Here is a 14,888-nt window from a genome sequence, read left to right as displayed (position 1 = left end):
TAATTGCCATTTTCCACACAAACAATTTGCAGGTATGTATTTAATACAGGAAATTAAGCGAAATCCTAGAAAGCAAAAGCTTGTGAAGGGGTGGCAAAGGAATTATTTTATTATTATAATTCACAAATAATATTGATAAGAAATGTTCCTCGCCAAAAAATAGATAGATAATTGGTAATTATGCATTAGTATTTATTCATAAAACAAAAAGATTCAAACATCACAGCAAATATGCTGAGTCATAAAAACAAACTGAACATCAAAATAAATATAAGCAGAAACAGTAAAACTACATCAATCGAAATTCTCATTTCATTCCTTATAATTTAACGTATTCGTACACAAAAAATGTAAAATCATAACTTTAGATTATTTTCATCTATAATAATTAAGTTTTAAATCAATTTTTTAAACTTTTATTCTGCAGTTCAAATTTATAAAGCAGTTCTCTGAATCTTACGTTTAATATGGAATTCTTTCTGAATATACACAAAAATGACAAAAATACAAGGTGTACATATTTGAAGAACAATTCAGCAAAATAGAATTCAAACACCAGTGAAAATGTTTTGGTGTATACTATCAAGAAAATTGAATATAATGATTTCTTTCTAAAGATATATTTTGAATTAAATGTTCTTGTTACGTGAAGAACACACGAAACGTTTGGTGAGTTTCAATGTTATTTCACTTTTCCTTCACGTAATAAGAACAATTTCAATCAAAACACAATCAAGAAGTTTAAACAAGGTGTTACCTGTCCAGTATCGTATCTACAGCTATAGATCTCGGTTCAGTAAGCCCATCAACGATTGTAATTCGGTTGTTTCCCGCCATTGTTGATCTTTCAATCTTTGGTGGATATCGGTCTCCTAACTCGGTCCAGAATAGATAACTTTTTAGGGGGAAAAGATGGAAAAGCAAGCATATTAACCATTAAACTTATTACCCATCAAGATTGATGTTTGAATTGACAATCCTAGTTTTATACAAGAAATATAAGACATTTTGATACGTAATTCAGTCTGTAATTAAAACATGATTCAGTTTGTAATTAGTAAAAGGTGGTTTTTTTGTGGATATTTGTGCCGTTGATTTTACAAAGGCCTTCAACCGATCATACGGTCATTGTTAAAAACCTAGTCGACATCGGAGTGAGGACATCTATTATTCCCACCATCTGGAGCTTTCTGACGGATCGTAAAATAGATACTAAACTTAGTTCAACCTTTTCCCCTTATACCAACATCACCTGTGGGATTCCACAGGGTACGAAGCTTGGGCCAATTTTGTTTCTCATATTAGTCAATAATATTTCTATGGAAGGCTGCAGATGGTGGAAGTACGTTGATGATCTCACTCTTGGTGACACTGTTAAACATGGTAATGCCCCTAAACTTCACTCTTGTCTTGATGACCTTACTGAGTGGTGTGATACAACTCTCATGGTCCCTAAATCATATCATAAGAGTTCATTTTTAGAAAATAAATATTCCCCCTCCTAATTATTACCTTAGCGGTACAACACGCAATGTTGTTTCGTGTATGAAGCTCCTTGGACTTATTATCCAGGATGACTTGAAATTGGATAATAATGTCAGTGACATGGTCAAAAGAGCATCCAGAATGTTGTATACGTTTGATATTCTTAGAAGGGCCAATGTACCAGTTCATGATATGATATCCGTTTATGTTTGTTATATCCGCCCAATCTTATATTGCCCTGAGTGGCATGTAGGCCTAAGCATCAATAAGGCCCAAATACCGACCATTGAAAGAGTGCACAAGAGATTTTACGTGTTATTCTGGGTCCCGCTTTCCTCTTATGTATGAGTCAGCTCTTGAGCTTACAAATATGACCATTCTCGCATCCAGACGAGAGACGTATATTTTAAAATTTGGAGAAAGGCTCTTGAAATCGGAGTTATCGGAGTTTTGCCCGACTACCGCATTATTACTAGAGAGCTTAGATCAACCACGGTAGATAAACCCCTAATTAATATACCTGTTAGTAGAACTAACCGTCTTAAGACCTCGCCTGCCCTTACTATAAGTAGAATCCTTAATTCAAACAGTAGGCCTACTTAAAATGATCACGCTGAAGATGGCTATGTTATAAATATTTACATATAATAGGCCTATAAATTTGTATATACATTTTGGAATTTTTTAACACAATTTTATTTTTCAAATTGTTTAATGTTTTGTATAATAATAATAATAATAATAATAATATTGTATTATATATAATAATAATGTTGTATACATTTTATTTAATTTTTTTATATTTGTGTTTCCATATATATATTTTTCGGGCTGCATGTTTTTTACTATATAAATGATTAGTTTTGTACATGTTTTTCTTGTTGCCCAGATGGTTGTTCGGTATGTAAGCCTATTAGGCATAATACATACTATTTACTTATCGCAGGCCATAACATTCATCAACCATTAGATTAGAGTTTATTTAAGCTTTTCTTTCTTTTTTCTTCTCACAATACTTACCCTTTGTAAGGATGACAAGCTATTCCAGACGGTTTCTCAATATCCACCTCAGCAATTACTGCTTCTCTTTCTCCCGTATAGTTGGTAATTTTAATCCAGTTGTACCCCTCATCCACCCAGTACAAATTTTTCGCCAACCAGTCAATCGCTAAACCATTCACTCGACCAGATGTACCGCCTTCAATCGCTGGTATCGAGTAATCAGATTCTGAAGTAATATCAAGGGCCATGTATATCCAATGGTTGGTCAGCTCGTGGAATGTGACATTTCCGTCGTGGTAATCGACTGCCAACGCCGAGAACCGAACGGCAAGTGATGATGGCATGTACGGAGGACGTGGAACTGTGTAAAGTTTTTCAAATTCTAAATTTCGGTCATTTTCATAAACTTCTGAATTAGATGAAATCCAAAAAATGGCAGCATTAGACCTACTTTGGTCATATACGGCTAAGTACAGTCTGTTATCTTCTCCATTAACTGTAAAAAAAAAATGAAAACATCTATTTTTATTAAATATATATTATTTTTTCTTTAGAAAGCATGTAAACAAGTAAAACTCAAATCAAAAAAAAGTTATAGGGTTTTTAAAGTAAAATCTTCACTTACATACCAACATTTTTACCTAACAATAACGAATTATGAACAAAATAAGAAGAATAAAAAAATGTATGTTTTTAAAAAACGTTTGACAATAGATGAATAACGGTTACCTGTGTAAGGAAAATCTAACATTCCTGCTAGGAATAATACCAGCAAAGTATTGAACATGATCAAGGTAGGAACAACAAACACACACGCAGATACGTATAAACTTGGTTTGTGTGTTATACTAAAAAATCTACAGTTTTATACAGTAATGGGTGGATCGGCTAATTTATACTACAATAGCTAATAATTTTGGATGTATTTCCTCCTTGAATTGTGAAAAACCTATCAGAGCATAAAACAGTAAAGTGGTAGAAGTGTTAGCAAATAGCGTAAAACTAATTTAGGGAGTAAATCATATTGCGCATGTTACGGAAATAAAATAAACAATACAAATCACGTAGCATGGTACAAACAAATAGCGATAGAAAATAAACTTACCAACCTTAAATATTCTTTCACCATTTAATTCAGTGTTAAGAAGAATATTTTTGAAAGATGGATAAGAAATTAATAATTGAAAAGTAATATAAGTAGTAAAATAATTGAAAATTATAAAAGCATTGCTCGAATACTAACATACTAATGAGATGTGTATATCGGCTCATGATACAACTATCAGCCTGCAGGTTAATTTTGCTAAGTCCACTAGCTTAGGCCTACACAATATACAATTTACCAACTAACGTCATGCAAAAACATCTTGTTAAAAGACGTCAATTACTTGTATGCGTGTTACTTACTTTTACTAAGAAATCCTTCATCTCAGAATGGCAAAAATGTACGTGTGGATGGTTAAAACAACACATGGTAGAGCAAAATAAGTAACATACTTATACGTGCCTATATAAATGCGAACAGTAAATGAGAAAAAATAATGGTAAAGGTGCTAAATCTGAACACTAGTTTTAAAACATAACGTAGGTTTTTTCTTCTTTTTTTAAAAATTATTATGACTTGATATATTGATATACTGGAATGGTTCTGCAAAGTTACTATACTTATTTTCATTAAATTTACCTGGTGAATCTATTTTCAAAGCGATGATTACGTCAGAGTGAGATAGACAAAAGACCTTATCGAACCACTGCATGAACCCGTCACGAATGATTGACTAATATGATCATTCTCTACTTACATAATTCATCATTTGAGGTCTATATTGTATATAAATGATCAAAGTAATGGGTAGGAACAATATTCGGAAAAGTAGTCAATATTAGGTCTACTCATAAAATGCATGAAGGGCTTGATAATCACTTTTCAAAAAATGCCTGTCGATTTATTCGTGAAATGTCGCAGTGTTCTTATTTGCATCACCACCTGAAGTAAAACTGAGAATGTGCAGAACGTTGAGTTGTATTCTTTCGCATATTGAAATATCCAACAGCATAGAATATATGAGACGATGACTTTTTTCAGAGATTTTATTATTACTTTATTACCCAAGCTCCACACTTCTGTTCGCCGTGAAGCATTTTCCGGAATGATCAAAACGGTTCCTGTTTTTATCATGATTGTATATTTATATTTATATTTATAATGTACGAATACGGTTTCAGCCATTGGCTGTTTTTGTCATTTGACTTTTTTTTGAATAAAGATATACCGAAATATATGTATGATCAACTAGCGACCATTTCACCAAGTACTGATTAAGTCAGTCTGTATTACCACGATTTTTAATAGATAGAAGAATGGAATATATTGTTACGAACGAGTTCACCCAAGGAAGAGTAAAATGTATTTCACTCTTACTTGGTTATACGATTGATTAAAATGTGATGTTTGTATAATCTTGTATATAAATTTCAGTTTATTAATAATAACATTTGTTAAGTTTCAAAATTTAAAATTATCATATAGATATACTTATTACAACTAATATATTGACTATACGGATAATCTTTAACCTTACAACGTCTATATTATAAGTCATATTTGTATTTTAATGATATATCAACTCAACATTTTAAATTAAATAATTAGTATTTTAGCAAATCTTTTTTTCTCCACATGCTGGTTAATATAATATTTTAATCATTTTAATTATAATATGCGTACTTGAACTAAAGTCACGTGATGTATTAATCGAAGCCATATTGCTCTTTATCATAAAAAAAATATCACCGAACTAAACTAACTTATGTGAAACTTAGTATCAGCTAGGAATTTAATTAACCATTTTCATGTCACAATATTTTATGTGGTGCGATGATGCTTGTGTTTTAGAAGGGCCCGGGCTTCATATTAGCGAAATCGTGACTGATATCAGAAAAGGAACTGAAGTGTAGGCGTTTCAGACAGCACTTTTTACTGCACATTGGTCGCCTGTGGCATTTAAATTAGACTTATTTTTCTCCACAACATACACTACTAAAATGGTACTGATATTTTAATTTAATTATTTTTAAATTCTTGGAGACTCTTTTGCACCTACAAATCGTTTTATACATATTTCATCAAAAAACATCAAAAACTATATATAAATTATTGCATCTATTAGAAGTAGTTGTGGATTATGTTTGCATTCAACTCTATATTATTAGCCAGGCGGTGTTCTGGTGGTGGTGTTGGTGGATGAATCATATATATATCATTGTCAAATCCTTCTTGTCTTTGAACCAGCCGCTTTGAACTAAAAAATGCAAATAATATATTTTTAAAATAAATTTTTAAATAAATATAAAAAACAATTAATCTTTAAAGACGTATCAACAGATATAGGCTAATAATGTTATGCAATCGGCATTTAGAAAATATTGTTGAATGTGTTAATGCATCATAAAACCAAAAACTCCATGAGTAGTTCATTATTGTTATATGTTACAAAAGTAAACCTACTGTTTATAACAAATAATGACGATAATAAGAATTATGATGACGACAGTAACACCTCCAATCAGCACAATTGAACTGCTTTCTATTAAAGAAAATATTTGACATTCAAAAACGAACATTAGATTATTGTATTAATGAAACCAGGAAGTTATACTATGAAACGATATGAATTGAATCAATATGACTAATTTACCGTCTTTCGATTGGTTGAAGATTCTATTATTTTAGAACGTTGGACAAAATAGTAAATACAAACTAGAATAAACAAATAAAATTTGTATGTGTTGAATGGTGAGAATTTTAAAAGTTGAAAGATTAACTAGGTGTATCAGAAATAGTCAGGCATCCCGGTCCCTATAGTTTTAACCAGAAAGTTAACAAATCTCAAGAAAATGTATTTGTATTACATGAACAAGCAAGTTGAACGATGTCTATTCTTACCATCATTTGTTGTTGACATTGTCGAGATGACCGTCACTGTTTGAGAAATAAACAACATTAAATACAACATGAATAAAATTATAAACCTGACACCGATATTTCATTGTATTTGGTAAGCCTATTTTGGGATATTGATAATTTACCAATACATTTTCCTCGCCGAACGTGAAACGTGTATTTGATATACTAGAGGGTGTGCTCGCTTCGCCCTCTAGGGAAAGTAGACGATGGTTCTCAGAATGATGATGACTCGGGTAAAAAGGTTTTAGAAGGCCGTTCTGACTCGCTTGGACGTTTTTGGTAGGGCCCTTATAGATCTGAAAAGTGTAAAAAAGAATAACAAATGCTTGGTAAATTGTAGATAACAGTCGATGAATTCTACTACAATATAATTGTGTTATAAATATAATACAGTATTGTGTGTATAAATGTGGATGGGCGATTATTATTCCAAGTGATGCTTTATTGGGGAGTTGTTGGGCGTTTATTCAAATAAATACCATCCTAATCGGTATTTAATACATTATTTAGTTTAAACATCTTTTGAAACTAACTTCCGCGACACAGAACGAAGACGTTTTAGACGGAAGAAGCATCCCAGTGTCCTAACTGGACCGTGTGATAGCCCACAATTATTCCTGCGCTGACTCAACAATTTGGCTATTGGGTATCAAACGATTTAAAACAAAAGGTCTTATCAGTTCTCTCGATGTAATTTTATATACTATTCCCCACAATATACACCAATTTATGAATATATTTAATTTTATCTTTAATAATTTGCAGTATAATCTTTATTTTGCTAACTACTGACCCTTCACACGCGCGGTCCGAAAATAAACAAAATCTAAAATGGCCATTGCCACCACCAACGGCAAACTTAGTTGAAACCAGGAAATTGCAAGGTGAACCCTCGAACTCATCGTGAACCCGGTAAACCAGCGCACGGTTGAAATTTAACGATGAAATCAAAAATGTTGTTATAAAACCCTTTATAATATCTTCCTAATAGAGAAATATGGAACAATATCATATTAGTGAGAACTAATGTTATCAAATCTACGTTTCGCGGTACATCTGAGATAGATGAGGTAGGTATCCAAGGCGGATATTTGTCCCAAAGTTTTTCCACTGTGCTCGCCTATATCAGAATTAAGCATAAGTTATATATACTAGATGGTACGCTCGCTTCGCTCGCGTACCATCTAGGTCGTGCCCACAGATGGTTCTCGAATACATAATAATTTCAGCGTTAAAAAACTGGCGATTTCAAATGTATACGTACCGCAGGGCAAATACATGTCGTTTACAGGAACGAATAAATAGACAATGTGATTTATGTACTCAACTAAAATTAGCACCCTGGGAATTACTTCCGAAAGAGAAACTTGTCACAAAATGAGACCAATATTGTTTAAGTCAAATTTAAACAAACTTAATTTGTGTTTTGTATGTAACATTAGGGTTGAGGGATGGGGAAGAGGATGGGGAAGAGGATGGGTGCAAAGAGGAACAATTTTTAAATATATTCTTTATCTATTTAGTAACGAAATATTAATTGTTTTCATGTTTTACAAATAATATACCACTAAACACAGTAAAACATTGCGATGTAATACTTTGTTGAAACTATCACCATCCAAGTCGATTGAAATAGTACAGTACATGTAACGATACATCACTACGACGTGTATATGTTTATATAATGTAAAACAATTTGTGAAAACCACCTCTATTCGGAGAAAATCATAAATTTGATTTAATCGTCAATAAATATTAAATTATCTAACTCAACTTAATAAGTAGGCCTAATGGTTTTCAATTGTTTCTTAGAGCCAATTCATACTTAAGTTTGTTCCTACCCTACCCACCAAAGTTGTTCTGCGTTTAGGGCATGTGATGTACCGTAGGCCTATCCTCTACTGGTTTTACAACGCTACTCATGCCAGTGAGAGAAGGGTGATGATGTGGGTGGTTTAATTGCAATAATAAAGATTTGTACATAATATACGGCGAGTGAAAACTCTAGCTCATTATCCGTTTAAAAAAAAAATGTATATCCAACCACTGCAGCACAGATTGAAAAAAAAATGAATTTCTGTAATGAGTATACAGTACTTGCCTTTATAGCAGGGTAACTTAGCACTTTTTTGTGCACTTTGTGACAAAAGTACCAAATTTGGCACAAACCTTCTTTAGGGTATATCTAACAATCCTAGAAGGGGTGCCCAAAAATCGGAACAATTTAACGACGTCATTTGGACCACGCCCTTTTTTTAGTGATACGTAATTAGGTGAAAACTTAAATCTTCGTATATACATACCAAGTTTGGTATCAAATTAAAACTCATGACATGTACATTGCAATACACACATAAAAAATATATGATTTCTCTTCAGACGGAATATATAGGTCAAATAATGTAATTTTCTGTCATATTGAAGGGTATTTCAATCAAAACGTGCCAATATTGTGCTATGTTATGAACATTGTAGTTATAAGAACAACAACATTCATTTTTTGTAATAGTACTAATATATATTTATCCTGTACCAGTTACTTTCCTTTAACATAATATTAGGAACCACTGAAAAAAGGTATATAAAACATATACTGTATCAAACTTGGCTCAATAACCACTGGACTATTAGTAAACCGACAAAAGACCATTTGACTGGCAATTATGGCGTTAGCATCCATAACAATACATGGAGGTGATTATCAACTTTACTTTTATGAAATTATTTATCTGGAAACAAATACTTATAATGGTACAGAGTTGCTAGATGACGAACAAGTTCCACGGCATGGGTAAAAAGACCTGCTGAACGGCACTTGCAGCCACACTTTATTCCCTACATGCCATGGATGCTTCAGGTAGTATTGTCCAGATTGGTGTCCATGTACTGCCGGTTTTAGTCCAACCAAAGTCTTCTGGTGATGGAGAATTCTGCTGTGGCTGTAGACTGGTGGTCCAAATGCTTGCTTGGTATATGGATCTGTTGGAATGCTGTAAAAGTGCATCCTTCAATAAACAATTTAAAGATTGGTGTTACCTTTTAATGAAAGAAAAACATGAACCTGATAATAAATTATTAAACGACAATTGACAATTATATGGAAGCTCCCCTTACCTGTGTAGGAGGAATGTTGTCAATTGACCGTGCCTTTCTTGAAAAAAGATCTTGTCTTAGCTCAGTAACACTTCTTAAAGTACTTGTCTTGTCGTATAGATGACATGTAAACTCCTCTAGCAACTGAAATTGAGATGAGTTAACTCCTAGAGATTTGAAAGGGTGATGTGCCATGAAAAGAAAGGCTTCTGTGACTGCTGGAAATGAGTTCCACGTCTCCCATGCAGAGTGTTTTGCTTTTCCGAAGAACTGGGATGTAGTATCGGACCCAGTAAATGCATGAAAAACTGGCAGCCCTCTTGACTTATCCTCTCCTAGGTTATGGCAGATGGTATTTATATTAAAATATTGGAAGTGCTTACCCATGCCAAATGCGACCCAGATACACGTACCAGGATAACAGGCTATTAGATTGCAGAAAATACCAATCAGGATAACAATGACATCAGCAGTATCAACTGTACGCACCAAAATAACCCTGCTACCTTTCTTTAAGGCATCATCAATGTGAATGCACATCCTGGATTCGGGCTCTTCATGGTCGCAGATTGACATAGGTGGAGTAGATGTCAACATACAACAGACTCGCCTACAGGACATATATCAAGAATTACTTACTAATTTAATATGCCTTTTTAATTAATTATTGGTATGAAACTGTATAAGTAAATTAATCGTTTGGTTACAAACAAAATAAATTAGTATGTATCATAATAAAACTTACCTGATGTAATTATGTAAACTTCTTTGCAGTCAGAGTAATCATGTAGTTAAAAAGTTAAATAACTCCTCTTTATTTACTGGATCTTTCAGAAAGTCTGGAAAATTCCGTGGAATCTTTGTTTGTCCCCCAACTTTCCTCTTGACCCATTTTCGTCTTTTTTCTCCTGTAGACTGCTTAAGACTATCTGTTCTGTAAGTGTCCCACACTATATCAATTCTGTTACTATTCTGCAACTGCTGTCTGGTCCACGATAGAAAGACCTGTCATACAAATGATACAAGAATAACGATCCGCATATAGAAGTGACCAATTATGTGGTGGTTAAACAATAGATACAATCCTGAATGCAAAGAAATGTACTCACCTTATCATCGTAGTCATGTAAATGCATGGTTGCTGGAAAGAGCATGGACAATAGCAGCTCCGTCAAACACCTTTACGTCAAAATATGTAGGAGGTTCAGGCTGGCCTTCAGTCTCCAAATGCTGTAGCAACTCAGACTTCTTAGTTGGTAGTCGAAGCTTTCCATTTACTGCCAAAGAGGGTGGCCATGGCTGGTTTTCATGCATGAAGAAGTCTTCCAAATCTTCATCACGAGATTGACTTGCAATATACAGTCGACTGAAAAGGCTGCAGTCACTTTTTAAACTCTTAACTTGTTGCTTTGTTTTGGACACTGATTTTGACCATGGTGCGTTGAACAACGGCAGCTTATTCTGTTTGATGGCTTGTTGAATTGCAACACTTCTGTCGAGAATAACTTCCTTGATATATTTTTTGGTACTGGGTAGTACCTACATCCTGAATTGTACGAACTGTCACTATTGCACTTTCATTGGCACAATCTCGAGCATCCAAGACCAGAAGTTCTGAACAATTATCGAGGAATGGGTTGCCTGCATTGCTCAGGGAACTGCAAGTGCCGTTAAGCAGGTCTTTCTTGCACTGGTCTTTGTTACCCATGCCGTGGAACTTGTTCGTCATCTAGCAACTCTGTACCATTATAAGTGTTTATTTCCAGATAAATAATTTCATAAAAGTAAAGTTGATAATCACCTCCATGTATTGTTTTGGATGCTAACGCCATAATTGTCAGTCAAATGGTCTTTTGTCTGTTTACTTAGTCCAGTGATTATTGAGCCAAGTTTGATACAGTATATGTTTTATATAATTTTTTTCAGTGGTTCCTAATATTATGTTAATGGAAAGACAGGACAGGATAAATATATATTAGTAGTTCTATTACAAAAATGAAGGTTGTTTTTCTTATAACTACAATGTTTATAACATAGCCCAATATTGGCGCGTTTTGATTTAAATCCCCTTCAATATGACAGAAAATGACATTATTTGACCTATATATTCCGTCTGAAGAGAAATCATATATTTTTTATGTGTGTATTGCAATGTACATGTCATGAGTTTTAATTTGATACCAAACTTGGTATGTATATACGAAGATTTAAGTTTTCACCTAATTACGTAATACTAAAAAAAGGGCGTGGTCCAAATGACGTCGTTAAATTGTTCCGATTTTTGGGCACCCCTTCTAGGATTGTTAGATATACCCTAAAGAAGGTTTGTGCCAAATTTGGTGCTTTTGTCACAAAATGCACAATCTTCATAAAAAATGGAAGTTAGCAACCCTGCTATTACGACGCCTGAGGGAATAGACACTTGAGGAACAGAGATTGGAATGTTCCATTCATCGCAAATCAATACATTTGTATAAACGTATATTAAATCTATCAAAATAGTATTTTTTAAAGAAAATCGGCCTGTCTTCAACATTATGACGCTGTACTCGAGCTGTTCAACCGGTTTTCAGCCATTAAATACAATTATCGTAGGAGGAGATAGGAAAATTCGAAGCATCCTCGTATTATTGTCTGCGGGTATTTTTCAAGACGGACATCCATTAGACAGTGTATACCACGATCGAAAAACACCCCTATTTGGGGCAAATCGTTGAACCTAAATTCGTTTTAATCGTCAATAACTAATTATTGAACTCAATTTAATTAGTAAACAGGGTTACATCAAGTGGTTAAAATCAGTACCGAAAGTACGAACCAACTTTATATACCATCGAGTAAACATTCTAGAAGTAACGCGCGATTTACCGAATTTTGCCCTAACGTAAATTTATATATAGATATAGATTCTTATCTGTATGACATCCGGAAAAGGATGAACACATTACCAAGGCAAACTTTTGCCTAACAGGGTGTATTTTGGCTCTTTCCCAGACAAATTATTAACATTCCTTCTCTCATAACTTTATGAAAAATAAATTCTATGAATAACCAAAGACTAACGAGAATGTATTGATGTTTCCATTACAGTCATACAACAAACCTGTTGGCGTTTGTGAAATTGTTCTTAGTTGATTTGACTCATCAGCGATGGTGATAGCTGATATATATGAATCCAACATTATGGAACCTTCGTGTTCTCCAGTTGGCTTGTGAATCGCTTCAACCATTCCACTGGATATACCGAGTGGTTCAGCTAATATCAGAGAGTCCTAAATAAAATTATTTTATATCAGTTAGAATTTGAACGAACAATTAAAATTACATCAGTCCATTCACGAACCTGCTACAACTAAGAAGAAGAAGTTTATCTGAAATGTTATATTAGCTTAGTTAACTTTTTATTATTTACTTCTCAAATATACGGTAGAAGAAATTACAAAAGTAAAAAGTGTGAAAATTAAAACCACGAGTAAATAAGTACAAACATATACGCACAGTAATTGTCTCGCCCAATCTACAAATTCAAACTAAATCGCGCTCTAATAACTTTGCAACAACTTACAGAAGTATGCTACAAATTAAAAAATGCATCGCCCTATATGTCTTATGAAATGTCAAATGTCTGTATTGCGTATAGAAAATTGTGGGATTCTACATTGGGATTAATGTTACACACATTATTCATTTGTGTTTCATTCATTGGGCTTATCTTCTGGATTTAACTTCTTATCCTAGAATGGAAAGATCGAGTATATTATTGTCCATAATAAATTCCAGCTGAACCTTTATTGGGGTGATCACTGTTTTCAAAGCTTCAGTTGATAACAGTATGCTATTTTACCTGATAGTTAGTAATATCTATGGCCACATATTTACTTCTTCCAATAATTTGTTTATTGTTTTCTTCGTAATCAATTGAATATATCAGTCTACTGTCTGATCCAACCATGTAAATCCTTTAGGAAAAAATGTAAAAAAATAATAATTTAAAAAGTAGGCCTATGCGGGAGTTAAACATTTATATATTTCATATAGGAAAAACTCAGTGACATTTTCTTTCTGGTGGTTCATACCATTCATCTGCTCTTTAAATGTAGCAAAAAATAGTATTACACGTCTGTCTGATCCAACCATGTAAATTCTTCAGGAAAAATAAAATCTAAATTGTAATTTCGATCACTCAATAACACTATACTTCGGACATATTTCTAGAAAAGACATTTATGACGCCAAAAGTCAAGATGGTTTGATAGAATAAAAACCTACACGTACATTATAATATATCAACTTACTGAAGACCGAGTAGGCCTACTTGGCGATTCATCATTGCAGTCACGAGCCGTTAGCCATGATTGAATGGAATGATTAAATGAATGATAAAAGTAGGCTAGAGATCACGTGGCACACACGAGGATTGCCTAAATGATCTTGTTGCATATTATTATGGGATTCTCACCTATTCACCTTTAGATCAATTGTCATTCCTGTTGGATGCTGGAGACCTATATCCGTCAGATCTCTTCGATTTTTAAAATCTAAATCACTTCTAACTAGCTTGGCAGGTGAGGTTTCTTCTGTCCAAAACATATACCTGTTGAGTAACATTGATATAGATTTATTTAATTAGTTTTTACATCTTGACTGGATAATCTGTAGATCGGAAATATTAAGCCCTGTACCTTGCGAAAGGATCTACCACAAGTGCCGTTGGTTTAGTGACGTCATATTTGGTGGTTAAACCTTTTCCATCGTACGTCATAGATCCTCGACTCTCGGTTACGTAGTCAACATAATACAGGGTTAGTGTTAGCCAGTCAACCGCCATGCCTATAATAAAATCATAACATTATTTTATGCTGCTGTTTTGAAAGAACGAAGAAAACAATATACATATTATAACAGCCTATGTGTAAATTTTACACATAGACCTAAGGCCGTTTAGCTACAATTACATGATCTTGAAAGTAAAATATATTAATGTCTACTTTCTTCAACATCATTTATAAAATATATTGTACTTTGATACCTTTATGAAGCAATACAACGAAAAAGTTTACCCTCAACCTGCCCTGTATTGTATTTATGTATTAAAATTCGGAACTCCCCCGCTTTCACTTTTACGACAAATATTTCCTTTTCCAAATAGTCAGCAAAAAACAACAAGTTACTGTGTGTGTCAACCACTAATGCTGTCGTCACATATGGAGGTGATCCACTAAACAAATTGTGAATGTAGGCATCTACTCCATGAAATGATAGCCAATCATGGTGCAGTATAGTTGGATCAAATGTGGATATGGCGTCTGTTTGTCCTATCACGCAATACGGCGGGTAATAT

General features: G+C 33.6%; 1 protein-coding gene and 1 long non-coding RNA gene across 2 annotated transcripts; both read right to left on the bottom strand.

The window, feature by feature from the left end:
• Window positions 1-10,086: 10,086 nt before the first annotated feature.
• LOC140048601 (uncharacterized) lies at window positions 10,087-10,877 on the bottom strand. The gene is made up of 3 exons (XR_011845100.1): window positions 10,657-10,877; window positions 10,293-10,552; window positions 10,087-10,157 (listed from the first exon to the last, which is right to left on the bottom strand). It is a non-coding gene; the product is annotated as an uncharacterized lncRNA (long non-coding RNA).
• Window positions 10,878-12,588: 1,711 nt separating this feature from the next.
• LOC140048939 (vitellogenin receptor-like) lies at window positions 12,589-14,744 on the bottom strand. Its single transcript, XM_072093740.1, has 5 exons — window positions 14,608-14,744; window positions 14,230-14,377; window positions 14,007-14,141; window positions 13,392-13,506; window positions 12,589-12,819 (listed from the first exon to the last, which is right to left on the bottom strand). Exons 2-5 carry the CDS (start codon window positions 14,373-14,375, stop codon window positions 12,589-12,591), a joined length of 627 nt encoding a protein of 208 aa, XP_071949841.1. The 5' UTR covers window positions 14,376-14,377; window positions 14,608-14,744.
• Window positions 14,745-14,888: the final 144 nt, after the last annotated feature.

The sequence above is a fragment of the Antedon mediterranea genome, chromosome 5 (assembly GCF_964355755.1).
Source record: "Antedon mediterranea chromosome 5, ecAntMedi1.1, whole genome shotgun sequence".
Classification (NCBI taxonomy): Eukaryota; Metazoa; Echinodermata; class Crinoidea; order Comatulida; family Antedonidae; genus Antedon; species Antedon mediterranea.
Note: the sequence above shows the minus strand (reverse complement) of the source record. Positions and strands in the feature narration are given on the sequence as shown.

Bases quoted from the DNA above. Each gene is read 5' to 3' on its own strand.
- LOC140048939 (XM_072093740.1), bottom strand. From the start codon at position 14,375: ATGGCGGTTGACTGGCTAACACTAACCCTGTATTATGTTGACTACGTA. The intron at 13,507-14,006 runs GTGAGAATCCCA...TTTTTCCTAAAG, and splicing joins ATTGATCTAAAGGTGAATAG to GATTTACATGGTTGGATCAG. The intron at 12,820-13,391 runs GTAAAATAGCAT...AATTTTATTTAG, and splicing joins TAGATATTACTAACTATCAG to GACTCTCTGATATTAGCTGA.